The following is a 24,384-nucleotide window of genomic DNA, read 5'->3' as shown; positions in this document are numbered from 1 at the left end:
GTCAGTCTTTTACTGAATGACTTCTCAACATGAATATATAACCTACCACAAACTACCATTAACATTATCATCATTGGCGATACCCAGCTCTATTGGGGGATTTATTTATTTATTGTTATTTATTCTTTGTTAGAATACCGGGATGGGAGAAAAGCATGCTCTGGTTTATTGGCATTTCTTTAAACTAATCACAATCGTCTTGGGCGTCGCTTAGCCCCGGACACAGTGTAACACAATGTGACACAGTGTGAGACAGTGTGACACAATGTAACACAGTGTGACACAATGTGACAGTTCCTCTGCAAAATAGTCTCAGGAAAACCATTACAACCATGTACTCTCGTTTACCCTTATGGCATTTTCCCACAAACCCATGTATGGCATGAAAAATGAGTCTAGTATGACTATTCATTACAAACAACTGGTTGCAGGAAAACAGGATTTGATTTCATAATTTGGTCACTTTATGAACAACACAATCATATTCAAATATCTTTGTGATAAATTAACATTTCTTATTTGGTTTCTTGTTCTGAGGGCTAGACACTGCTGCCAATATCTATTATAAGGTTACGGCATTACTACAGTAATAATCTCACAGTCATCTTTTACAGACAGCCTATGTACATTTTGTATAACAGCAACAGCTGTGGCTACAAGTTGTGGTTACTGTATGGATTACTGGATAATGGCAAACAAAATTTCACTTGATGTCATCATTTGCCAACCTTACAGAGCCGGTCAAACCAGACCATAAGCAAGGATCAACAACTTTCAGTGAGGTACAAAGCAACCTAATTGTTTATGTGACAATATAAAACAGTGTATCACAAGAAGAGAAGTCTCCAAAATGCCACAAAAATTTCAGACAGCAATATGTATTAGCTACTTGCTGAACCCCACTAAACAAAAATTGAAGATGGATACAACTGTTTAGAATTTTACAAAAAAAAGATATTCATTCTATTTGTTTAAAAACAGAAAAAGATTCTTTATTGAAATGTTACAGAGGGTCCATTATCGTTGTGTTACTGACAGAGGTGGGTAGTAACGAGTTACATTTACTCCGTTACATTTACTTGAGTAAGTTTTTGAAAAAATTGTACTTCTAGGAGTAGTTTTAAATCACTATACTTTTACTTGTACTTGAGTAGATTAGTGAAGAAGAACTGTACTCTTACTCCGCTACATTAGGCTACAAGGAGCTCTTACTTTTCTTTAAACTCTTTGGTATTCTACCGTCATTGTTTTTATTTTTTTATTTTTATTTTGACAGACAGAGAGAGAGTCTCTCGCTGAAGGCTCTACCACGTGACTGTGTTCCACCAATCAACGGCGTTGTGCAGTCACGTGACCATACTCGTTCTCCGCGGACCATAGACTGTATATCTAGGGGCGGGACGTTATCTTACAGTCGTAGCAAAACAAAGAACAACCGTCGCCAAGGCACACAAGACGTGGAGAACCCCCCGCCTCATAGTGAAAGCATGTTACCTTTTAGGAAAAGTGCGAAACAGCAGCTACCTTCATGCGGCGTCTTCTGTGTCGACCAAAACAAACGGACATGTGAGCTTTCAACAACTCAACATCTACCTGAGGAGACGTAGCGGTGGTTTTAGTTTCGCTGTGGAGAGGTGGATGTTTGTCTTTTAGGTTACATAGGCCTACAGTATGTTTTGCACATGCAGTTTCCATCCAAATTTAATGTGACAAGTCTCTCACTTAAGCTATTTTGTAATTAATAAATACATTTTAATTTATTTTATTGATTGGATGAACTATAGTTTGCCTAAATATGATTAATTTGTATTTTTGTCTGTCTGATTGATGCTTGTGTTAAGAAATAAATCAGACGTTACTCAACAGTTACTCACTACTCGAGTCGTTTTTTCATCAAGTACTTTTTTACTATTACTCAAGTAATTATTTGGACGACTACTTTTACTTGAGTCATATTATTCTTAAGTAACAGTACTTTTACTTGAGTAAAATTTTTGGCTACTCTACCCACCTCTGGTTACTGTAACCCTTTTAATGTTAAAACACAGACAGTTGTAAGGCACCACCAAAGTTGACCAGATCGCACCAACAGCAGCTTTGCTTTGGTTCAACAGGATTTCGATGGTTCTTTTTAAAAAAAAATTTGTTTATGCATACATGTATATGCGTAGGATTTCCTGTTGTGTTGAGCCCTATTGTTCTTACTATTAAACATACTGCCTTTGTACCGTTTCCTTTCCAGGTTTCAGTGGGGATCTGGAGTATGTTTCACTAATCCTAACAAAACAATGTTATACATCTCCAGATTGATGTTGCACTGTCAAGGCCCGGATCAAAAACAGTAGTGGAGTCCTGAGCAGATTGTTGCATGGTAACATATAAACAGAGCGCTTTGAACCGCTCAAGGCTTTTTTTCCAGGACAAAGAAAAGACACCATGTGCTTGTGACAAACTTTCTTGGCACAAGGACCTGGTTTCGGGGGCATAGTGATTATTTCTATCAGTTGTTTACAAAGACACATTAAGGAATATGTAATATTTTTGTCAGAAACCCATGAATGTATCCTGTATAGTCTACTTACAATGAATAAGGGAAAACATGTATGTTCAAAGAAGATCTAACACCTCCAAACTCCCATTTTCTGCTCATATGTATGGAAATGATGAGTCCTCACTGTGCATACGTGCCAGAAGAGATTTCCAAATTTAGGGACTTCCATTGAAAACTTGCTCTGCTCTGCCAGATTACTGGGTCTCAATTTTCTATGCTGCGGTTCAAACACAACAAGGGCATCTATTGTCCGTCACCAGCTCACTTCTTCTAAAAAGCAGCAGTTGTTTTGAGCACATGAAACCGAAGCACAGGGCCTCAGCCGCAGCAAAAACTGATGACCTTTCAATGAGCGAGGTCTAATGTGGCTGCTCTTTGGCCCGGCTTGATGAGCTGATGTCACAGGAAGTGAATGCTATCCTTATGGAGGATCACCACTGCAGTCCAACTGCATGTCAATCTTTCCTCTGATGTCATCGGGGGCTGGAGACAGAGATCTGGCACAGACACAATTGCACTCCTTCGGGCTGCATGCGCACATACAGTATACTGTATGTGCGCATATTCAAACAAAGCATCTTTGCAGATCTTGCGGGCCTGAGTGGATGTGAACCAACATCACCAAATGCTTGAGATGATAAGCTTTTGAGGCAGGGAAACACTGACCACAAACTCACTGCAACAGTTTTTTTTCAGTAATCTAGCGTGCAGTTTGCCTCAAACTAATTAGAGCTGACAAAAAGTTAATCTGCAGCAATTTTCATCATTTTTTATCAACTGTCAATTTTCAAGCAGAACGTTTGCTGGTTCCAGCTTCTCAAATGTGAACGTATTCTGCTTTTCTTTGTTTCATATGATAGAAAACCAATATTCCAAATCTGACTTTTTGTGACGGGTATTTCTTTCCTGATTTCTTGACATTATTTAGACAAAATGACTTATCAATAATCAACAGTTATTTGCAGTCTAAAATTGATTGGCTGTATTGCTGACAGCCGGACTTCACATCTTTGACAATACTCTGTTTTAAATCCAATGCTGGGGAAACAGCGCTAAAAATAAGATCTAATGACTAATTCCTGAGTGAGATGTAAATATCTTCTTCTGGTCCAACAGCTAAACTTAAGTGGTAAAAAAAAAGTCAGGGTAGATATGAATTGGGGGGAAAAGGCACCAGGCGAGGCCTGAAGAAAACCAGAGAACAAGCACAGGAAGAGGAGGTAAGAGATGAGGTCACGGACAATGGTAGGACTGAACTTGAACAGCACATCAGCACTAGGGTGAGGCGGGGAAAGGTTCATGTTGTCACGGACAAACAGGGATACGGAAAGGTAAAGAAGTGAGGAGAGTGGGAGGGCAAGAGAGGAGGGAACTCAGGCTCACAAAGTGGAAGGGTAGGGGGGAGTGGACACATTTTCCTGTCTTGGTTAAACAACCAAGTAAAAAGGCATTAGTAACACAAACTTAAAATCCCTTTAAAAATAAAACTGTAATGTGAATAGCTGCGGTAGTGTGCCCTTCTCACCCACATACCACCACATATAAATCTACCCTCACGCGCTCTCCTCTAAAAATAAAACATACATCTGCACCTCATCATGCATCTGACAAATTGCCGTCCAACTTTTTTTAATATACTGTCATGCAGCTGATTTAAAGAAGCAGTCTGATTAACAATAAACAACAAGACGGTAAACTACACAGGTGAACATTTTTCTTTCCTTTGGCTTCACACTGTAAACCTGTGCTGTGCGGTGAGAGCTAGACCTCCCTCTAAGAATGTGTTTGACTGTGTGTTTCTGTGTGTGCCTGGGCACCACCGAGCCACTTGATCACTGCAAGGAACAGACAAGAGCTGACAGAAAGCAGGCGGAGAGCTCCATGACTACAACCGGACCTCTATGGATGTCAGTAACTAAAAATACATGCAGCAAAATATGCAAACTAGCCATCACTAGCTTCATATTCCTTGACAATTAGCAAAGTACGATGTCTCAATATGATAATTTCAATTAGAATGTTTTACAATATAGGTGTTCAACAATCCTGACCTGTTCATTTGCAACATGTACTACAAAGCAACACATTTTTTTCAAGTTTTGCACTTTTTTTACATTTCTCCATTTGCATGGATAACACAACCTGCAAACACCCACACTGCAAAGTAAATGCATTTAAATTAAGGAGGAAGGCATAAAAAACTGTCATGCCCACTTTGAAACTACCTCAACATTGTATAATATACAATACATTTTCTGATAGTGTTATTAAGCCACAGCCTTCAAGTTATTTTGTGGTATACAATTAAGAAATGATAGAAGACCTATAATAAACGTTTCTTCCCTTTAAAATCTACTTTCTGTGAGGACTTTCAAAATATAAGGACTGGAAAAAATAAAATAACAACACAGGGCTGCAGTGTGTTGTGGAAGTTTCTGTACAGCGAGGGAGGAATTTGAGTGCCAGAAGAGACCTTGTTGAAACAAAGTAAAGACAGGCTGCAAACTGGATTAAAAGTTTAGATATTCGGTGGAAGGGTTTAATTATTTTCTGGAGAGAACAATCAAAATGACAAGAACTGCATTCACAATGAACAGAGTTTACAAAGTGACCCACAGTTCTGTGTACCTACAGTCAGTAATACACTTCCTTATATCCAGTGCACCCAGAGGAAAACCAACCCTTGTTTGGAAAACAGTTTAATCTCAAACATGACAATCAGTGGACCTCAGGATGTAATTTTCCCATTACAAGTGGCTGGAAGGTTTGCTATCCTGGGTGGGGAGATTTGTACTGAAATGTAATGTAAACAAGAGGGGACTGTGGAGTATCACATCTATGCAGCGTACACAGAAGACAGCCACAGGACAGGGCGGCATGAGCACGCTGCTACAGGCAACAGTTGCTCTAAGACCTCTTTAACGTTGGCTGCAAATAGTCTCTTAAAAAGGGTCCTGCACCCCACATAAATGAAAAGTTGAATTCCCCCTGTTGGCTGCAAGACCTCAGTGTATGCCGAGTAGCCTACGCTCAAGATCAAAGCAAGATCTTAACTGTCCATACATCACACTCAACGCAGTTCCATAAGAGATAGTTTGAAACACCAACATATAGAATATCCCACCAATAAGTTAACAGTCGGATCGAGTATCAAAGATTTCTCGAGCACTCACCTCCCCAGGTGTGAAAGAGGACAAGGAATCCGACGAGCAGAGAGGCAGTGTCCCGTGCAGCCATGGTTGTTGGTCGGCTCTGCAGCTGTCCGTGCTGGGGTTTGTATGAAGGGAGTCTGACAGGGACCGGTCCTGCTGGGAAACTGGATCAGAGGCAGGAGCAGCGGCGGTGCAGCCGCGGGGAGGCAGATGATGCAGGAGGGGCAGAGACAGGAGGTCCTGCCACTGTAAAAAATGTCGGTGTGAACGACACGTAGAAGCGCACAGTCGGTCTGAAATGCGTCACTTTATCTCAACTCATTGTGTACTTTAAAAAACTCGGTCTCGGCTCTTTTGTGGCTTATTTATTTGCATGAATAGACTAACGTGAGTCCAGAGCCCGAGTTCAAATGAATGATTGAGGTTGACATTTTTTGCAGTGTGCACAAAAAAAAGGAGGAACTTGTGTGAGAGCACCAGGATGGCGGAGGTCTGGTGCGAAACACAGAAGTTAGAATTAACAGTTTCTCTGTGGTGTCCAACATGATAGGCTCTACATTTACCCACAACAGTATTATTACTTATGTAAAAGTAGTTTAGCATGAAGTTCTTAAGTGTAGTGTGGGCGGTAATTTGGTGTGGCAAGGTGTGGCTGTCACTCCTCTTTTGTGTAACGGGCTCCAACGATTAGCATGCAGGTGTGTGTGTGTGTGTGTGTGTGTGTGTGTGTGTGTGTGTGTGCGCGCGCGTGCGTGATTGGTGGCCTCTGTCTAATAATTTAATGATAATACCAGGACTGGATGTGGTGGAGCTGAGGAGGAGTAAATTTAACTCCACGATGGACAAAACTTCCATCTGGTCCAATGAATTAGGTAACACTGTGTGGCTGAGCAAGCACCATAACTCTCTATCTATCCACAAACATGTTCTGATAGTTTTCATGCACATATTACATGCATCTGCATTTTTTCTATGAAAAACTATGATGGATAGTTTTTATGTAGCAGGTGAATATGCAGTACTACTTCCTTAAATTGTTTTAGTTTTAAAGATCTTCAAAATAAAAATGTGAATATTTCACATGAGAGATCTGTGTTTTTGTCCTTGCTTTATGCACTGGTGTGAAGTAGTGGGCTGAGCTGGATAAAGGTGATGTCATACATACATACATTTTTGTGCACCCATCAGAGTTAAGGTGCTTTGAATCTAAATGTGATGACAGCTGGAGTTTAAGGATTTTAAGAAAATGTAATAAGAACTTTGTTCTTTATCAATAACTGTTACAAAGGAAATATTTATCCACATCCAGCCCTTTATAACCCTGTGAATATGACTCCCTCTTTGAGCAAGATGCCAAGCTTAATACAGACATAATAAGAGACTTGAATCAGACTGACCATGGTGCCTACAAGAGGACATCATATCATACATGATACTGACCTGCACTTTGGTTGCAGAACTCCAGTCTCTGATATGTACAGTAAAGCAGTTAAACTGTAAACATGGTTTGGATTGTTAGGGTTTGAATAACTGCAGTGAAAAACAATTTCTCCAGAGGGCTGCAGGAAAATAACACAACATACTGTGCTGTTGATACTCTCGTCAAATACCAAGTGGTATTGGGTTGCATGATCCAAAGCAACATCATTTAAAAATGTAATCTGCTGCCTCAGACCGCCACAGACTGGAGAGTAGCACAGTACACAGGAGCCTTTCAGTAAATAAATCACCGTAGATTTAGATTAACATTTATTTTGATTTTGATTACTGTCACATCCAAACTGGTTAATGATAACTAAAGTCCAATTTACTAACTTATAGTTGAAGCTGATACAGTTTCAATTTTTGAGAGTTACACCTTCTCTTGATTTTTACATAAACACATAGCCCAAACTAAAAATGGTTGGTTAGGATCCTGTACACTTGATTATAAAAATTAATAATCACAAAGATTTTCATATCTATTAAGTGTCTTTTGTCAAATGAGGTAACACAATGATGATTGAACCAATGGCCCACTGATGAAAGCCCTTGCATTTGCAGTATTATGAACTGGGTGTGTGTGGTGACAATTCCGGGAAAAATCACAAGCGGTGCACAGATAGCAACACCTGACATATACATCTGTTATGCTCCATTTGTCTGAAAAATCAGCTTTGATATTATTCTACATTTTAAAATCATCAAGCTGTACCAGACCATGGACACAAACAGAACTAGAGACAATTTGAAAACCATAATTTAAGACATTGCAAAGTAAGAAAAAAAGTCTCCTTAAATCTAGTCTGATTACTAGATGATTTTATTTTGAAATGTCAATGAACTGATCAGAAGACCTGAGGGACCACTGTGTGTTACAAACAATAACACTATCTTCAAATTTTGCACAGACATGGATAAGTACAGTAAGTACAGTTACAACAATGGTTTAATCTCAGTATTGTTTGATCCAGTGTAAACTATCCCAGCCTGTGCAGCTGGAAACAGACTGGTGGGACGTGTCTCATACACTGATCTCTGTAACCTTCACAGCATGAAAACACCACGAGTCTGCCAGATGGATTTCCCCTGAGTGCAGGTCAGAGCCGCCGCATAAGGAGGATCAGGCAAAGATACCAAACCTCCTCCTGAGAAAGAGTCTGTGGAGATGAGGTCTGCCACTGAAAGCAGTTCACAAACAGCTGGACAGTGAACATCCTCAGAGGTGACAGTTATCCAGAAGGATGCTGTGGTTGGTGTTCTTTGAGCCTTTCCACATGCTTGTGGTTTTAAATGCTTGTAAAAGATGGCTAATTTACATTATGGGCATTATTTCATTCTGGTTGGATGAGGACATTTGGTCAAGGCCATCTTCACATGTCAAGAATATTAAGTTTTGGTCTATCACAAAATTGTGTTTTCTGTGTTCTCAGCCATTTCACTGCTCTTTTTCAAGCTGTTTTTTTAGATATGTTTTTTTTTTAATTTTTTTTAATTTTTTGGGCAACTAAATAAAGAAGCCGTGAGAAAGCTTTAGGGAACTTTTGTGTGTGTATTTCTCTGCCAAACTCTTGTGTTGTGAATGTGAAAGACCTCTGTGTGAGGTAGGGGTCAAGCAAGATTTTAGTCAAGGCTATAGTTCCCTCACTGACGGTCCCTTTCTAAAATAATTTAAAAAGTGTAATCTCAACATAACAAATTGTTTTATTGATATCACATAATTTCTGGGCTATACTAGAAAAGAAGTGGTTTGTAAGACAATTGTGTTTTTACCTGAGCCGAACCGTCGGACTGGAAGACGGAGTGAAAAGGTGGCTGTCATAGGGCGGAGGAGGTGCACATTTAGTAAGTTTACAAACCCTGACGTGTACGGATTCTGTTATCTTTGAACACAGCCAGGTTCGCTGTTTTGCCTGTTTCCAGTCTTTATGCTAAGCTAACCATAGTCAAAGGCAGGGTTGTTAACTATGGCCAATTTACACTTTTTTATATATTGTTTGAAATGGTTTTTACACTCCGACAGCGATGAATAACTTATGGGCATTGAAAAAGTAGCATCTGTAATCCTGTAAAAACGCGCAGTCAGCTTGGAAAGAACCAATAAAATCCCTCCTTGTCCCGCTGCTGGAACTTTACGCCTCTCATGAACGAGCCTGAGCTCAATGTGCATCACCGCCACATTGCTAACAGTAGTCATAACCCAGACCACCCTCTCCACCCCACACTGGTCCAACAGAGGAGCAGCTTCTCTAAGAGGCTCCAACAGTTTAAATGCCGCACGGACCGCTACAGGAAATCATTCACACCACAGGCAATAAAACTCTTTAACACGTCATCCCTGGGTGCTAGATGAGACTCTGAGACACCACAATATTGCAATAAGGGCCACCAGCACAATTGGTTCATTTACATTTTAGCATACATTTAGCATATTACTTAAGCAGTTGCACATTTTGTTTTCCCATCCTGTATGTATTTAAATATTTGTTTTTATTTTCTTATATTTTATTCTTCTTCTTCTTATTATTATTATTTCATGTATATTATATGTATGTATATATTTTTTCCTATGTGCTGCTGTAACACTGTAATTTCCCATTTTTTGGGATCAATAAATATCTATCTATCTATCTATCTATCATGTTTGTTTCAAACATTCAGTATGATATTATTAGGTGATTGCTTACAGTGAATGAGCCATGAAGTAAAATTGCGCTCCTTTCTTCGTTCTGCTCCGTGTGTGGGTCGGAGCCCCGAGGAGATGTCACTTTTTAGTCTTGCAAGCTTTTCGACATTACCAACCTTGCCTTAAGGTCAAAATTCGTATTTACCATGCCGATATTACAGCGGTATACAACTTCTCATCTAACTCTCGGCAAGAAAGCAAATAAGCATATTTTGCAAAATATGGACCTATTTCTTTACTGACCACCTGTTTTCTTATAATTATGCCCATGGTCTCTCTGCGGTTTATTGTTTTTGGAGTCTGCTGTTTACCTACTTTGAACATTCTGAAACATAACAACAGAAAGGCAGGAAGAAAGTGTGTATGCTTTTACGAGTGCTTTTAGTTGAAACATCCTCTTTTCACTTGACATGTTTTTCCACCATCCTAAAGCTATCATAGGGGATCTGTTGGTGGAGATATGAGTGCTGTCACTCTGTTTTGATGGAAATATGAGGCCAATACTAATAACACATCCTACTGTTATATCTCCCTCTCTTTCTGCTGTGCTGTGAAGTAGCGTTAATTGTGTCTAGTGTTGTAGGAAAATCAACACAACCTCCTCTCTGGTTTACTGTATTGCTGCAACAAAGAAGGTAACAATTGCAATAGTTTGACTACACAATGTACTAGTATATACACAACTTTCATGTTGTTCAATAAAGTTCCTGTGAAATATGCATTACAAGTTTGATCAAGAGTACAGTATGTATCAAAAAACAACAGGGAGGCTTGTCAACGGATATTTTTTAAAAGAGATTCAAAAGAAATGTAAATAAGGGTGTAAACCACAGTGTTGATGCTTTTATTTCCTTTGTGGTAAAGCACAAGCAATGTGGTATGTAGCGATAGCAGAGTACCAATAGCTCTACATTGTTCAGCCAAGGTCAAGGTCAGTGAATTATGACTGAATCCTTAATGCTGCTATGTGACTCAGGCGTGGCACATAGTATATGGGCCTATAGTTCTAATAAATTGTATTTACAAGCACTTTTCAAATTACCCAGGGACACAGTTTCAAATATAAAATTTGGTTTGTTTCTAAAGCCTTCTTATAATTTCTCATGGACAATTTGCAAGAATGTCCCCCTTTCGCCCTTTATTTAATATGATACATCCTGAACAGGGCATTTGGGAATATCAGGGGGCAATAGTTTTTGGAATGAAACTGAAAAAGGAAAAAGAAGCAGGAAAAGCAACATACCCCCTCCCCCCCAGTAACCACCCCACCCACACACCCACACACACACAGTTCCCAGGGACTGAAAAAGCCCCAAGACATGTTCATCAATTTTCTCGGGCATTTTCTCAATCTGACAGGGTAAAACCTTTAGCTATCAACCACCAAACAAACCCAATCAATCCCTAGCATCAGTCTCTAACCATTTTTTGTCATTATGGTTAAATTAGAGGAGCAGTTGCACACATGTAAAGTTATTATATATTATACTTAGAAACAAGTATTTTCTGTCCTGGGAGTAGTCACACTTAATTTGCACTTGTGCTTGGATCCTTTAAAGAAATAGTTCAACTATTTAGGAACTAATCATATTTGCATACTTGGGGAAAGTTAGATGAGTAGATAGATACCACTCTCAAGAAGCTAGAGCCAGCAACTAGTTTACTAAGTTTCCACTACAAGACTTTGCCAGTTTGTTGTATTGTTCATACTGCACAACTTGTCTTTTTTTCACACTACCTGACTCACCAAAAACACAAACAGTCTCAGTTTGGGAAATGGTCACGTTATTTTTAATCTATTGAATCGTTTACACCAACACGTTCGTCTCGTTTATTTTGTGGTGGTCAGCACGTAATGGGAAGCATCTATAAGGAGGCTGGATGTAGGAAAAGAACAACGGGTAAAGTTATGATGATCTGGGACATGATCCGCGGTCTCCGGTGGACGCGGGACAACGAGAATACATGAATTTAAAAGATGTGCTGACCAACACGAAATAAACAAGGTAAACGTGTCCGTGTACACAAATCAATAGATTAAATAACGTTAGACTGGGTTAGACAACAGGGGCTCACACCAGGAGGAATCCCCAAGCCTAGTCTCCAAACTGTTTTCTTTTACACATGCATATACATATATATATATTCAAGTTAAAAGTTAAAGTTACAAGTTAAAAGTCTGCACAAATTACAATTTTGTTCTTCCCCATTTTCCCATCAATCCACAGACCCAAACTATGTTTTTGTCATGAAAGTATGGGGCATAACAAGTCAGGAGTTTTGGATGTCCCCTTGAAACAAGCCCTAAGGAGAAAAAAAGAAAGGTCATGCAGGGGGTTTCAGGGGTGTTGTCGTTATCACATAAAAGGGCCTGTTTCCACACATCTTTACTATTTCTAGTTTTTTCTACGTGCAACAACAACTTTGGAGCTCCCCGACAGATTCCCCACCAGCTCCAGATATTTTAGCCTGATAAGACATTTGGAATGCATCTGTGAGGCAATAGCTTAGCATAGAGACTGGAAACAGAGGCACACAGCTAGCTTTGCCCTGTTCAAAGGTAAAAAAACAAACAAAAAAAACCCACCTACCACACCACACCTACCAGTACTAATTAACATGTCATATCTCATCTAACCCATATAAAAACCGAAGGGTAAAAAGGGTTATGTGTGGGACTATTTCTTTGCCGGGAGCAGTGATTTCCAGCGTGACTAATGTGTATGTAATTTACCCAATAGTGAGCACTAGGCCTAAAAACCAGGAATAGATTTTGGACTTGTCTTCAACCTGTCACTGATGACAAGTGTACTTTTGCGTGACTGTATATTTTGCATATATAAAATATGGCAAATTGCATTGCAGGGAAGACAGTCAGAAGACAGTTTACATGCCATGGACACCACCAGCTGACAAGACAAGAGAATAAGCATATTTCCCAAACTGCTTCATCTAAATGCAGTAAAGGTCTCTGGTCCATCTGATAGTTACCTTTATCTCACTTCACACTTGATTTTACCCTTGAACATGGCTCCTTAAGATTTCCACTCCTGATGCACTTCTTTGAGCATCAATACCATGCGTGCCATTCTTTCAAGACTGATTGATGGTTACACACGGCTTCTGGTTATCTCACCGGGGCTCACAGCGGCGTGCTCACAGGCTAAGGAAGGAAAGAGAGGAAAAGAAGTCATTCTTTCTGAGCCACTGAGGCCAGACCCGAGAGCAAGTTGTTTTGGGGGTAGTCTGCCCGGCATGAGAGACGACTATTGTCCAAGTTGCTCCATAGGAGAGGGGGGCTTTCGAGCGTGCACTGGTATGGTGAGGGAGCTCGGGGAACGAGTGGGAGAGAAATTTGAATTTCTGCTAAACTCCGTCACAACAGCAGGGATTGTGACAAAGAGACACTTTGATAACTACATGGGCAAAGAAGTGAACATCGCTTCTCCATGGTGATTGTATGTAATAGGAGGCATTCATCGTAATAAATCCACCCACTGACATGTTTCTTCAGTGTTTCTGCCTGGGAAGAGTTTGGTATTAAGAAGAAGAGAAAAGGAAGATGAATAAAAAAGGTTAATGACTTCAGTGTGTGAATGCAATTTGTTATAACGGTTTGGGGCAAATCCTTTCTATCTTAAATGTAGTTTTAAAAATCTTTATTTTTTACACAAGTGAAATAAATCTGTCGGTAAAGGGTATTATTTTTAAAGTCAGAACTGTAAATAATGACTTTTTAGAGCATGAGTGTCTGGATCTTGAAAGATAAAAGAATAGGGCAGGTCACTAATTAAAAATCAAGAAAAATGAAACTTAATTTTGAAAAGAAAAACAACAAAAAAACGTACATTTGCATTTCACTTATTTTAAGAAAAAGAGACTTTAAGGACACAAATTAAGGACACAAATTAGTTGATCGGAAGTAGATTTCTGTAGTGTAGCTTGAATTCTTCAAAATAAAGCCTGTGTACATTTCTTTGATACATTCTATTTTGCTTTGTGAAACTCAATAACAAGATAAAGTCATGATGCAATGTTGGATGTATCGACATACCTTTTCCTTTCATGGAAAAGATCATATCTCAAGGGTTAAGTGCTAATAATGTAAGCTTATTCAATGTATCAAGTAATTTAATAAGTAGTTAATTAGTCAGTTTTCACAAAGAAGTACCAAACACTGCTGGTTACATCTTCCCACATGTAAAATGATTAATACACTAATTGATTAGTTGAAGAAGACAGAAAGTAAATTATAAATTGAATTGTTTGTGTTTCTTTGTCAAATAAGATAGTTAAATGAATATTTAAGGGTTTTAGAGTCAGACTTTAATGAGACTTTATAGAAAAATATCACTAATCAATTCCTTTTAAATGAACGGTTTTATTTATAATGAAAATGTTCATTTAAATAATCAGTTGCAGCAATGGTGTAAATAATTATAAATTAAGTTTTGAGGATGGGAGTTTTGTGCTGATGGACAATGATCTCACTGATTTTTTTTTCTTTTCTTCAGAACAATGAGTCATGAAGCAGGAAGCTGCTACTCCAGGCTGCAACCTCGTGAACATCCTGCAGATGCACAGACGAGGTCCTGAGAAGACAACTCAAAGAACAGGAATGTCACACTGGGTGGCACCCACAGTCTTAGTCATCCTATTCATATCTCTCTGAGACACATCAGTAAAAGACTCAGTCTCTTCTTCTTAAATGACTCCTTTCTGCATTTCCCCACCTTTTGTCTCGGTCTTCCGTCACTTCCTCTTTCTCCTGCTCAGCGTGTAGTGGAGGCAGCGGGTTTGAGGCGGAGGGTTTCCGAGGAATGCAGGGTCCTGCTCTGGGTCTCGAACCAGTCTGCACTCAAGTGACTTCTACTGTTTGGAGTTTGTGTTTCCCAGAGAAGCTTCTGGTCTGCCGCCTACCCCCTGGCCTCTTTCTAAAACACACACATAGACACAAATACACAGATAAATGTAACTTTATGTAAGTCCAGTGTACTGGCTGGCAGCCAAAGTCATCACTGAATCTGATGATCTGAACTCTACATCCCAAAATGAACCACAAAGTCTGGGAACACAACACAAAACTAGAAGTCATGGCCACAATGGCACATTTTCAAGATTGTGGGGAGAACGGTGGGTGCAAAAATGGATAGGGCACTATGGACAGTGGATAAGGTGTTTGGAGTTTGCCCAAGACTATTTAAAGACATCTTATTTTAATAAACATTATTCATTTCTATAACTGCCATCTGGACAAATCGGAACATAGTTCAAAGAAGATTGAATGCAGAACTCTAAATGGACAGGACAATATTTCCAGCCCAAATCTCTAGGAATTACAACTTTGGACAATTCCGCAACTCACGATTAAATTGTTAGAAGAGATTGCTCAAAATTTGACATTAAACTAGATTGAAATATAGTTTTGGGATTTCATTTATCTCCACAATAATTCTACCCAAGTGGGTGTGAGTACACTGCTAAACTGATTTTAGCTGCTCATTGGGCTGGCACAGAGCAATAAAGAGTTGTTTCCGGGGAATGGAAGAGCAGACAAAGCGGTGAAAGGGCGGGACAGATGCTTAAGTTTCTTTAAAGAGTGGAAATGAACCAGCGGGTGAGAAGCCCAATTGCAGTAAATCAGTCATCCGTGGGCCCCCGGCTCCTTGAAGGAAGTGCGTCAAGGGGTTGGTTTGTCTTGCTGTCTCTGTTTCATCCAGTGCAAGCTTTTCTTGGTACCAATGTTGCCGCCCCATTTATTTTTACTGCCCTTCATTTTTTAGATTATTTGCCTATTTTAAATAAACAGCTTCAAGGTCTTAGTTTAAAGTGGTTTTCAGGGTTTGTCATCACTGACAAGCGGTTAATCTTTGTCTCAGCTGGAGTGATGTTCCCGGGTTGGCGCTGCTGACTGAGTGAATATGAAAGCAAGCAGCATCAAGAGTGCTGATACATCTGGAAACTGCACACTTTGAGGCAGCTATGAATACTATGTGCTGTATAGGAAGGAACAACAAGCTATCTTGGTTCTACTAAATACATCCCCATCTTTGCAAGAGACCAATTCATAAAAATGGGTGTTTCTGAATTTGGCTTCCTCTGAGCTGATGGATCTCCTGAGTCCTTTTCAGAAACGCATGAGCTAAAGTAGACCCTGAAATGTGTAGTATGCATTAAGGACACTTAAAAAGAGAGGCTGCAGGAAATTTCAGATGAAAGCCTTTTGTAACCTCTCATCAGTTTGAGAGGAAGGATTTGGTTGACCAGAAAACAAAGAAAACTGACAACTGGCCTGCTAAAAGGACCACAGGAAAGGTTCCCATAAAAGGAGCAAATCCAGACGTTCTCTGACAGAGACAAAGTAATGCACAAGACCTTTTATAACTTCTTGCACTGCTACCTACATATCCCTGTTGTATCATTAAATTCTAAAACAATGCTGATGGCAAGTGTAACGCAAAGGTTCGGAACAGGATTTCCCATGATCATATCAGACGGAGTTTCCCTTTGCTAGTGTTAAGCAGCTCCGATGGGGAGGATGAGGCACAAGACGAGGAAGGAAATACTGTTGATATTGTTTAAGACTGCAAAGCTGTTGTGTTTCATTGTCACTAAAGTGGCTGAGGTAATGGGAGAGTATGGCTTAGCAAATGACATTGTGTTAATGTAAGTGGAATGAGTTTTGGAAATTGGAAAACTACAATTGTTTTCTCTTCTCTCACACACCCACACACACACTCACACACACACCCACACACACAGTGAGTTTTGAAGTACAAACAATGTTTTTTCTTATTACTTTATTTCATAAAAACTTCTGGGTTGGGGTGGGAGGGGCATAGGAATGAGAATTTTAATTTGCATATTTAGATGGGTAAATATGGTATTTTGCTAATAAAATTAAACTAATACATACATTTCTGGTTATTCTTTCACCAAAATAGTAGAAACCAAAAAGCCGATTTGTTTACGTTAACAGTTTAATATTGTGTATATTTCCATAACAGTTTTACACTTTCATGTTTAACTACCTTAATTGTTATGTTTATTTAGTTTGAATTATAGTATATTTATATTATATTGTATATGTAATTTTATTCGATATCACTTTTTTATTTATTATTTTATAAAACATTACGGTTTGGCTTACCAGAAGGAAGTGGAGAGCGTGAGGTCAGCTGCCGTGACCAAAACAAACATGGAGAGAATTTTATGTTATTGGTGCATAACTGAAAGCAATAACCATTTGTCTCCAGTGGTTAAACCGATCAAACAGCTCTAATGTTATTGAATCTACAGCAACTAGGAATATGTGTTAATTTCTTTTTATATACCAGCACACGTTGGAATGGAGGGAAATGAGGTTGCATATTTGCAATTGCTAAAAGTGCATTAAACAAAAATGGTAATTGTATTTTAGAAATTAGTTTTGGGAGGTCAAAAGAAGAATTACTTATTTATTATAAAATAGTGACATTTGGACAGGACACATGGAATGACGACAATAAGGGTTTTAGAGATTATTATACAATTCATCAGTCTGTCAGAGTGAGAAGCAATAGTGGTAGGCTAAATGTAGGAAAGAATTCCTCTTTTTCTAGATCAAGATCAGGACACACAGGATTTACGGGACACCTTTTTTTTTTACTACAAAACTTTTTCTTGTCAAAAAAGACGTCAAGTGTGAACATAGCCTACTTTATATATGATTAAAAAAAGACAGCGTCAGATAAATGTGAGACTTGTAACGGTCAGGAAACAGTTGAACATGTGCTGATAGGTTGCGGGAAGTTCATTGTAGCGAGAGATAGACAGGTTACCAGATAAAGGGGGGAAACAAGTACTGGTTAAAAGGGTTGTATTTTAATATTTAAATAAAACAGGTTTAACATCTAGAACATATAACTTCTTTATAAAGTTGTTGTTGTTGTTTTTGTTATGTTTTTAATTTGTAATAATGTTGCTTGTGTCATGTTAAACACTCCGGTACAGTAGATGGCGGCATGAACCGTAACGTTGGTTAGTAGCTCGCCAATAAAACTAAAGAAGAAGAAGAAGCGGAAAAACCAACTATGGGTGCCACAGTATTAACGCTAAATCACACATCGAAGCTTTTTGTGTGGTTTTCTCCGTCTTTCTTGGTTTCGCCTGCCGGTTAATACAGATTACATATTTTGTAAATTGATTGTTTAAATGTTTCTGAACGGCTAGACAAAACGAAACCCGGAAAATAACCGGAAGTGTCCGCCTCGGGTTTGAAACTAAACATCCGCCACTGTAACGCGTGTGTTTACTATGTTAGCTCGTCGTTTCAGCCGAACATATACACGGACAATATGGATAGTAATGTCATCGTCCTGTTAACGGACCGAGGGAGAGTGTACTGTTTCGCCTGACACAACGGACAAGGACACAGTCCGAACAAGATGTCGCTAACGTCTGAGTATGTCGCCATGAACAAACAAACAAGACATGGGCTTTGTCGTGGAGGCAACCTGAGAGCACCGAGAGGTAAATCATCGAGTTGAAGACACATTACCATGGGTTTGGTGAACTTTGTGATCTCCACTATAGCGAAATGCCTGGACGCCGTCTGCTTACTGCTGGACCTGAATTTTGTCGTCGTCCACAGCGTGGTGCGGACCACCCTGGCGGTTATCACCTTTGTAAGCAGCCTGCCCACCCTCCTCCTCAACTCAGTGGCAGAGTTGGGAAACCTAGCCTTGTTTAGCTTGATGTCCCTGGCAGAGGCGACGTCAAACGTAGCCCACGGTACTGTCACCATGTTGGGGAGCTTGGTGCTGGCTGTGGAGGGGCTGGTGGAGAGCCTCAAGATGGTGGGTTACCTGTCCATGCACGTCCTGCTTCGTGGGAAGGAGCACCTGTGTCGAGGTCTTCTGTCCGTGCTTGAGGGCTGTGGCATCGCTGTCAGCCTGGTGGTCTATTTCACCAACACCGTGGTCAACTTTGCACTCATTGCAACGCAGAACATTTACTCTGTGGTGGTCAGTGTGTGGCAGACGGTCTCCAACCCGCTGCAGAAGGTTCTGGAGTTCATGCTGACCTCCTTCACCTTTCTGTACAGCAGCCTAGCTGGGACTTCGGCTTTCCTGTGGTCCCCCTTTAAACTGATGTTTGACTTTCTGGTCTCGCTGGTTCATATGTTTGTTAGCATCTTCATATTAAACATTTATGGTCTTCTGCTCACTGTAACTATTGCTCTAACTACCACCGCCTACCTGAATCCAGAGCTGGCCCGACAGGCTACTGTGCGAATTGTGGATTACGTTAACTCTTTTCCTGCCTTGCACAGACTTTATTTGGCTCTGCACCGCCTGGTTTCAGCCTTGCGTAGGACCCCGTATTTTGTATGTGGTGCAATGCACCACCTGCAAAGAATACTCCATCATCTCTACATGCTAGAGAGAAGACTTTGGCAGCAGCTGCCTCGACTCAGCAGCCAGCTAGGTCTGGCTGTGAGAACACAGCTCAACAGGGACAACAACAACAGAGTACGCGGAGATGGCGACCCTGGAGAGGAGAGGCGGGACCCACCAGATGGAAGAGCAGGAGATGGAGCCCACCAGGAGCTGCTGGATTTAGTTTTCCCCTCATCAAGCACAGACAGACCGCTTAAGAAGCAGTCGTCTTCAGGCAAAGACAGTAAACCTTTGCCTGCCGAGAATCTGCTGACTCTACTGAAGGAGCAGGAGGACAGAAAGAAGTGTGTGATCTGTCAAGACTGTACCAAGACGGTGGTGCTGCTGCCATGCAGGCACCTCTGCTTGTGTAGAGACTGTACGAACATCCTGTTGAGGCAGCCCGTTTACCAACAGAACTGCCCACTCTGTCGGCACATGATCCTCAACACTATGGATGTGTATCTATGAGGGACCAAGAGAAGTGGATCTGTGTGTGTCGGACCACATAGAACAGCCTATTAGTATATAGACTTAAAGTTCTACCACGACTAAAATGTTGTGGGACTTTTTTTTTAAGTCTCGTAATATTTTACATTTTTCTTGCTGTCAACAAATCCCATAAGACCAAAGTGACATTTTAGTGTGTCTCTTAATACTTTCCTGATCCTTTGCCCTGACGGTGCCACTCAAGACTGAAGATGTAAATCTTTAAAAATGGCTCATAAATATTACTTTAAAATTTGCTTTACTCAGACAGCACGAAACGGTGTAGATGGGTAGGTTTTGCTGGCACAAACAGTACTTGTTAGTAAGGTCAATGTGTTGTTGGTTCTGGATTTACTAGAACTTACGGGATATAGTTAATCAAAAATAAAGAATACCATACAGCTTATCTTATAAAATTTGGTTTCAGATCTGTTCACTTTTTGTGAACAGTTTAGAAAAGAAATGCTAATCACATATTGTGTCCCAGTTCCATATGACATACTAACTGTATACAGTACTATATACTAATCTGGATAGTGTGCTGTTTTTCAGTTAGTATACAAGAAATCAAGAATATTGACGGTTTCAACTAAAGGAATAGGAGATGATATAATACTTAACTGACGTTAATCAAACTACAACATTAAAATGACCCTACCCAATAAGAACTGTTTCCCAACCATCCACAATTTAAAGTTTTAGTTTTTTTACAGCTGTGAGCAACTCTTGCATGATTCTTTGTACATTGCGAAAGAAAGGTGTCCTTTAACAGTACAGTACACTCAAAAAGCAGGGTGTTTTTTGTTGTTGTATGTATGTATATATTGACTGTTTTGAGTTTACTTTTTTGTCGCCCACACAACACACTTAAATCCCGCTTAGAATTACTTTGTAATATGGATTTGGGACACAGCTACAGTCTCTGTCTTGCTTCTAAGATGCACCTGTTTAGATATTCCAGTATTGCCACGTTGAGTCTCAGGTCTCGTAGCCATTGAAACCCGCCAGTGCCCTCCCTGATGCTGAAATGTTTACCACCGCTCATGTCTTATAATGTTGGGCTTTCAGTGGGACAAGCTGTGAAGAAGACAAAACACTGTGCTTTATTGCATGAGCATACAAATGATTCCACACATGCTGTATGTATAAATGCCGTATGTGTAACAGTCCATTCAAAGCAACAGTGTGACGCTTATGTTCTGTTGTTAAAAAAAACAAAAAAAAAACTTATCATTTAAATATACTTCTGTAAATGATGACCACTTCTCACAGAGCCATGTAAAGAAGTTTTCTGTATTTAAGGAAATGGATTTGTAATTTGACAGTCAGGTCTGATAAAATACAGACAATCTACTTTATTCCATTTATTTGTTCAGATAGGGCTTATACCAGTCTTCCATCAGAGGCACATTACAGTCACCACCATCACAAAATCAATAAAAGGTTTTCCCTTTCTTTTGTCATTGTAATAAAACATAATTTCTGTTTTGTAAAAGGACCATAAACTAATAAGGCTTTACAATTGAATTTGCTATTGTTCCTCTTGTTTCGAAGCTGAAGTGTTGACATTGATCAGTGTTTAACCTTTACAGGGCATAGTTGTTACCCTTACATAATGCTTTACTGTTGGTGAGTGGTGCCTTTTTTTTATTCCTAAAATAATTTGTATGACTTGAAGAGATTGGATTTTTGCATTGTTTTTGTTTTTCTATGTTATACCAATTTATGACATTATTATTTGCCCTACAACATCAACATATATTAATGAAAGTGGTCTGATTCTCAGTTTTTGATATGGTTGTAAATAATTTCTAGAGACCAGACTGTTGTCATTAAAGACTAGGCTACTCCTCTTGAAGTATTCCTAAAACGCTATTGGCATTCCTAATTTAAGATTGCAGTGGACCATCATCTGTTGTTACCTGCAGTTTGAATGACACAATGTGGGACAATAGGATTTGAAGACATGAATGTAACATGTATTTTTTTTTTTTTTTAATAAACACTATGGCTGCCACATAACTGGCAAGTCATTTGTTCATAATAAAAACAATGACTTTGATTCTACCGCTTATCTTATGGATTGATTAATAAATAATTTATTCTAAAGAATGGCAGCAAATAGCAAAAGAAATGCCCATCACAAGTGCCAAGAGCTTACGGTGATGTCTTAAAGTGTCTTGTTTTGTCCTACTTGTTCTAGTATAGAATGTAAAGATAATACGCTTTTTTACTTTTATAGAAAAGTAAGACATCTACAAAATATTTATACTTGAGAAGCTAGAGTCACCTAACGTAAGTACATGATTAGTAAAGAAGTTGCCAATAATTTTTTTGTCAATTGATTATGAGAATAATTATTTCAACTCTAAATTTATTTACACCAAAGTAATAGAATTCTTTTTTTTTTTTTAAGGTAAAATCTGCAATATCAGTAATGGTTATGTGAACCACAGGGCAGGGGCACATGGAAATTTGGTTAAAACGAAAACATTTGTGTTTGGGATCAAAAAAGAAAATGGAGGATTACAAATTGATCTGAGGCTGATCTTTGAAATATTTATTGTCACAATAACCAATACGCCACCAGCTAGCTACACTAGCTGAAGCTAGATTTGTTTCCTTATTACATACCAGAAAATAAATGATCTGAGAGAGAGAAAAAAGCTTCTATCGCCTTAACGTTACATCTGCTTGTTAGCTGAAAATTCACTTGTACATTGACTTGTAAACAATGTATAATTTAGCATGATTCAAGAGGCCAAACCATCACATCAGCCTCTCTCCTCTCTACAGAATGTAACAGACGTGCTAGGCTGTTAGCTTTGGTTGATAACATATAGTTAATATAAGGCAATGTGGCGCAACGTGATGCACACGTTAGAAGCTGCACATTATTCGGAGCTCAAGTTTTAGTTCTAGTTTATTTACTGTTCATAGGGCATTTGTCATTATCTCCATAACTTCAAAAACTCACAGCAAGGCAGAATGGCTTTCCAAATCCCCCACTCCTTCACAGGCGTGCCCCGTGTGTGAGAAAACAAAGTCACGTGGCTGGGGGCAAAGGGCACATCGCTGATGTTGAATAAATTAACACAAAATTGGATGATATGGCGATTAAGTTTGGCGATTTAACTTTACTAAAGATGGGCTTATCGTAGTGATGCTGTCACAACAGCAAAAAAACATCAACAAAAAGATAGAAACGTTTCTTTAAGCCGTTTCTCAAGCGGGGCATCTCAGCCAATGAGGGCAAAGGGGCTGTTGCTCGGGCAACACAACCCGTTCTCTTCACGTTTGGATAGTGGCTGTCCGCGTCTGATGCGATGAAAAAAGCACCCTTCAGCGTTTGTGTAGAGCGTACTGGGGGGAGCAGCATCTAGACGGTTTAATTTGTATGTACGGGGAAATTCCGCGTAGGGAGGTTGGTCGGGGTGGCGGATGGGTCAAACACAGGACTGTCACCCAGTCCTGTGTTTCCCTAACAGCATAAAAAGGGACGCAAATAGTCCCAACCAAGCACGTCAAGGGACGCCAATAGTCCCGAGTAAGCACCTCAAAAGGGACGCCAATAGTCCCGACCAAGCGGGTTTAGGTGACGCGTGATGGGAGTGAGAATGTGTTGTGTGCACGTCCGAAATGCCTTTAAGGCCTCATCGGGCCCAGGTGTGTCCCATGTTGCTGATTGTGCAGCCTTCAGGTACAGATCGAAAAAAACAGAGCAGCGAGCTGGAAAGGCAATCCCAAAATACATTTTCCCATTTCACAGTAGAAAAAGCATTGGTGTAAAATAATAAAGATTATTGATGGCTGGGTTCCATTTAACTGTTTCAGTTTCATGAATGTCAGTAGCCTAACACCTGTGCTTTTTCTACTATGACAAGCTGTGAAAAAGGCCTGTGAGGAAATCAACAGGGATCTAAAGCATACAGGACCACATTTCCGTCTCACATTCCAACCAACATAATTTACCAATGCTCACATATTTGCTTAATGCTCCCAAGGGCTTTCGTATGTAGAGGGGTGATGCAGATTTTTCTGGAATATAGTAGGAAGTATTTCTATGGGGACTGGACACACAAGATTTCCGATTCCTTGTACTTTCACTTGACGCTGAAAACCAGAGATTTGTGTCTTGCATCTGTGAGGATTAAGGGAGTGTTCGGGGCCTGTTGTAGGGTTGCAGGGTTTGAGGGGTGGGCCCCTAATGGTCATATGGGACCAACTTCACCACCATATGACTATTTACCAGAGCCTTGTGGTTCTTATCTTCATTCTCATTCCCAATGCTCTCTCTAAAAATATCTCTCCATATAGCTCCATACCAGGCTTCTGCTAAGATAAAAACAGTCAATGACATGAATCTACAATATATTTTAAATTGATATTTAATTTCAATGTGACTTTATTAATGAATTTGTCTCTGAGCATCTTTTAGTGTTGATTGACACTTTGATTTACTGACGTCATCAGTTGCTTGGCAGGAGACATGACATCTTGTCCTTTTTTTTTTTTTTATAACTGTGAGATGTTTAAGGTTTAAGCTGCATGACCACAAACTAAACATTCTATTGTTAGAGATCGAAAAACAAATCCAGGGGTTGTTTA

At 39.6% G+C, this 24,384-nt stretch overlaps 2 protein-coding genes across 11 annotated transcripts in view; one reads left to right on the top strand and one right to left on the bottom strand.

The window, feature by feature from the left end:
• mcamb (melanoma cell adhesion molecule b) overlaps positions 1 to 5,929 on the bottom strand; it is a 39,475-nt gene extending 33,546 nt beyond the window's left edge. For all 10 annotated transcript variants that reach the window (XM_032512282.1, XM_032512285.1, XM_032512281.1 and 7 more), the window contains exon 1: positions 5,725 to 5,929. In XM_032512282.1, coding sequence (XP_032368173.1) covers positions 5,725 to 5,788 — 64 coding nt within the window. In that variant the 5' untranslated portion in view covers positions 5,789 to 5,929. The remainder of the gene's footprint in view (positions 1 to 5,724) is intronic.
• An 11,993-nt stretch (positions 5,930 to 17,922) lies between these two features.
• On the top strand, positions 17,923 to 21,793 carry rnf26 (ring finger protein 26). The gene has a single exon (XM_032512278.1). It carries the CDS (start codon positions 18,409 to 18,411, stop codon positions 19,756 to 19,758), a length of 1,350 nt encoding a protein of 449 aa, XP_032368169.1. The 5' UTR covers positions 17,923 to 18,408; the 3' UTR covers positions 19,759 to 21,793.
• The last annotated feature ends 2,591 nt before the right edge of the window (positions 21,794 to 24,384 follow it).

Source organism: Etheostoma spectabile, chromosome 3 (genome assembly GCF_008692095.1).
Source record: "Etheostoma spectabile isolate EspeVRDwgs_2016 chromosome 3, UIUC_Espe_1.0, whole genome shotgun sequence".
Taxonomy (NCBI): domain Eukaryota; kingdom Metazoa; phylum Chordata; class Actinopteri; order Perciformes; family Percidae; genus Etheostoma; species Etheostoma spectabile.
The sequence above is the reverse complement of the archived record's forward strand: the minus strand, read 5'-3'. Positions and strand labels throughout refer to the sequence as shown.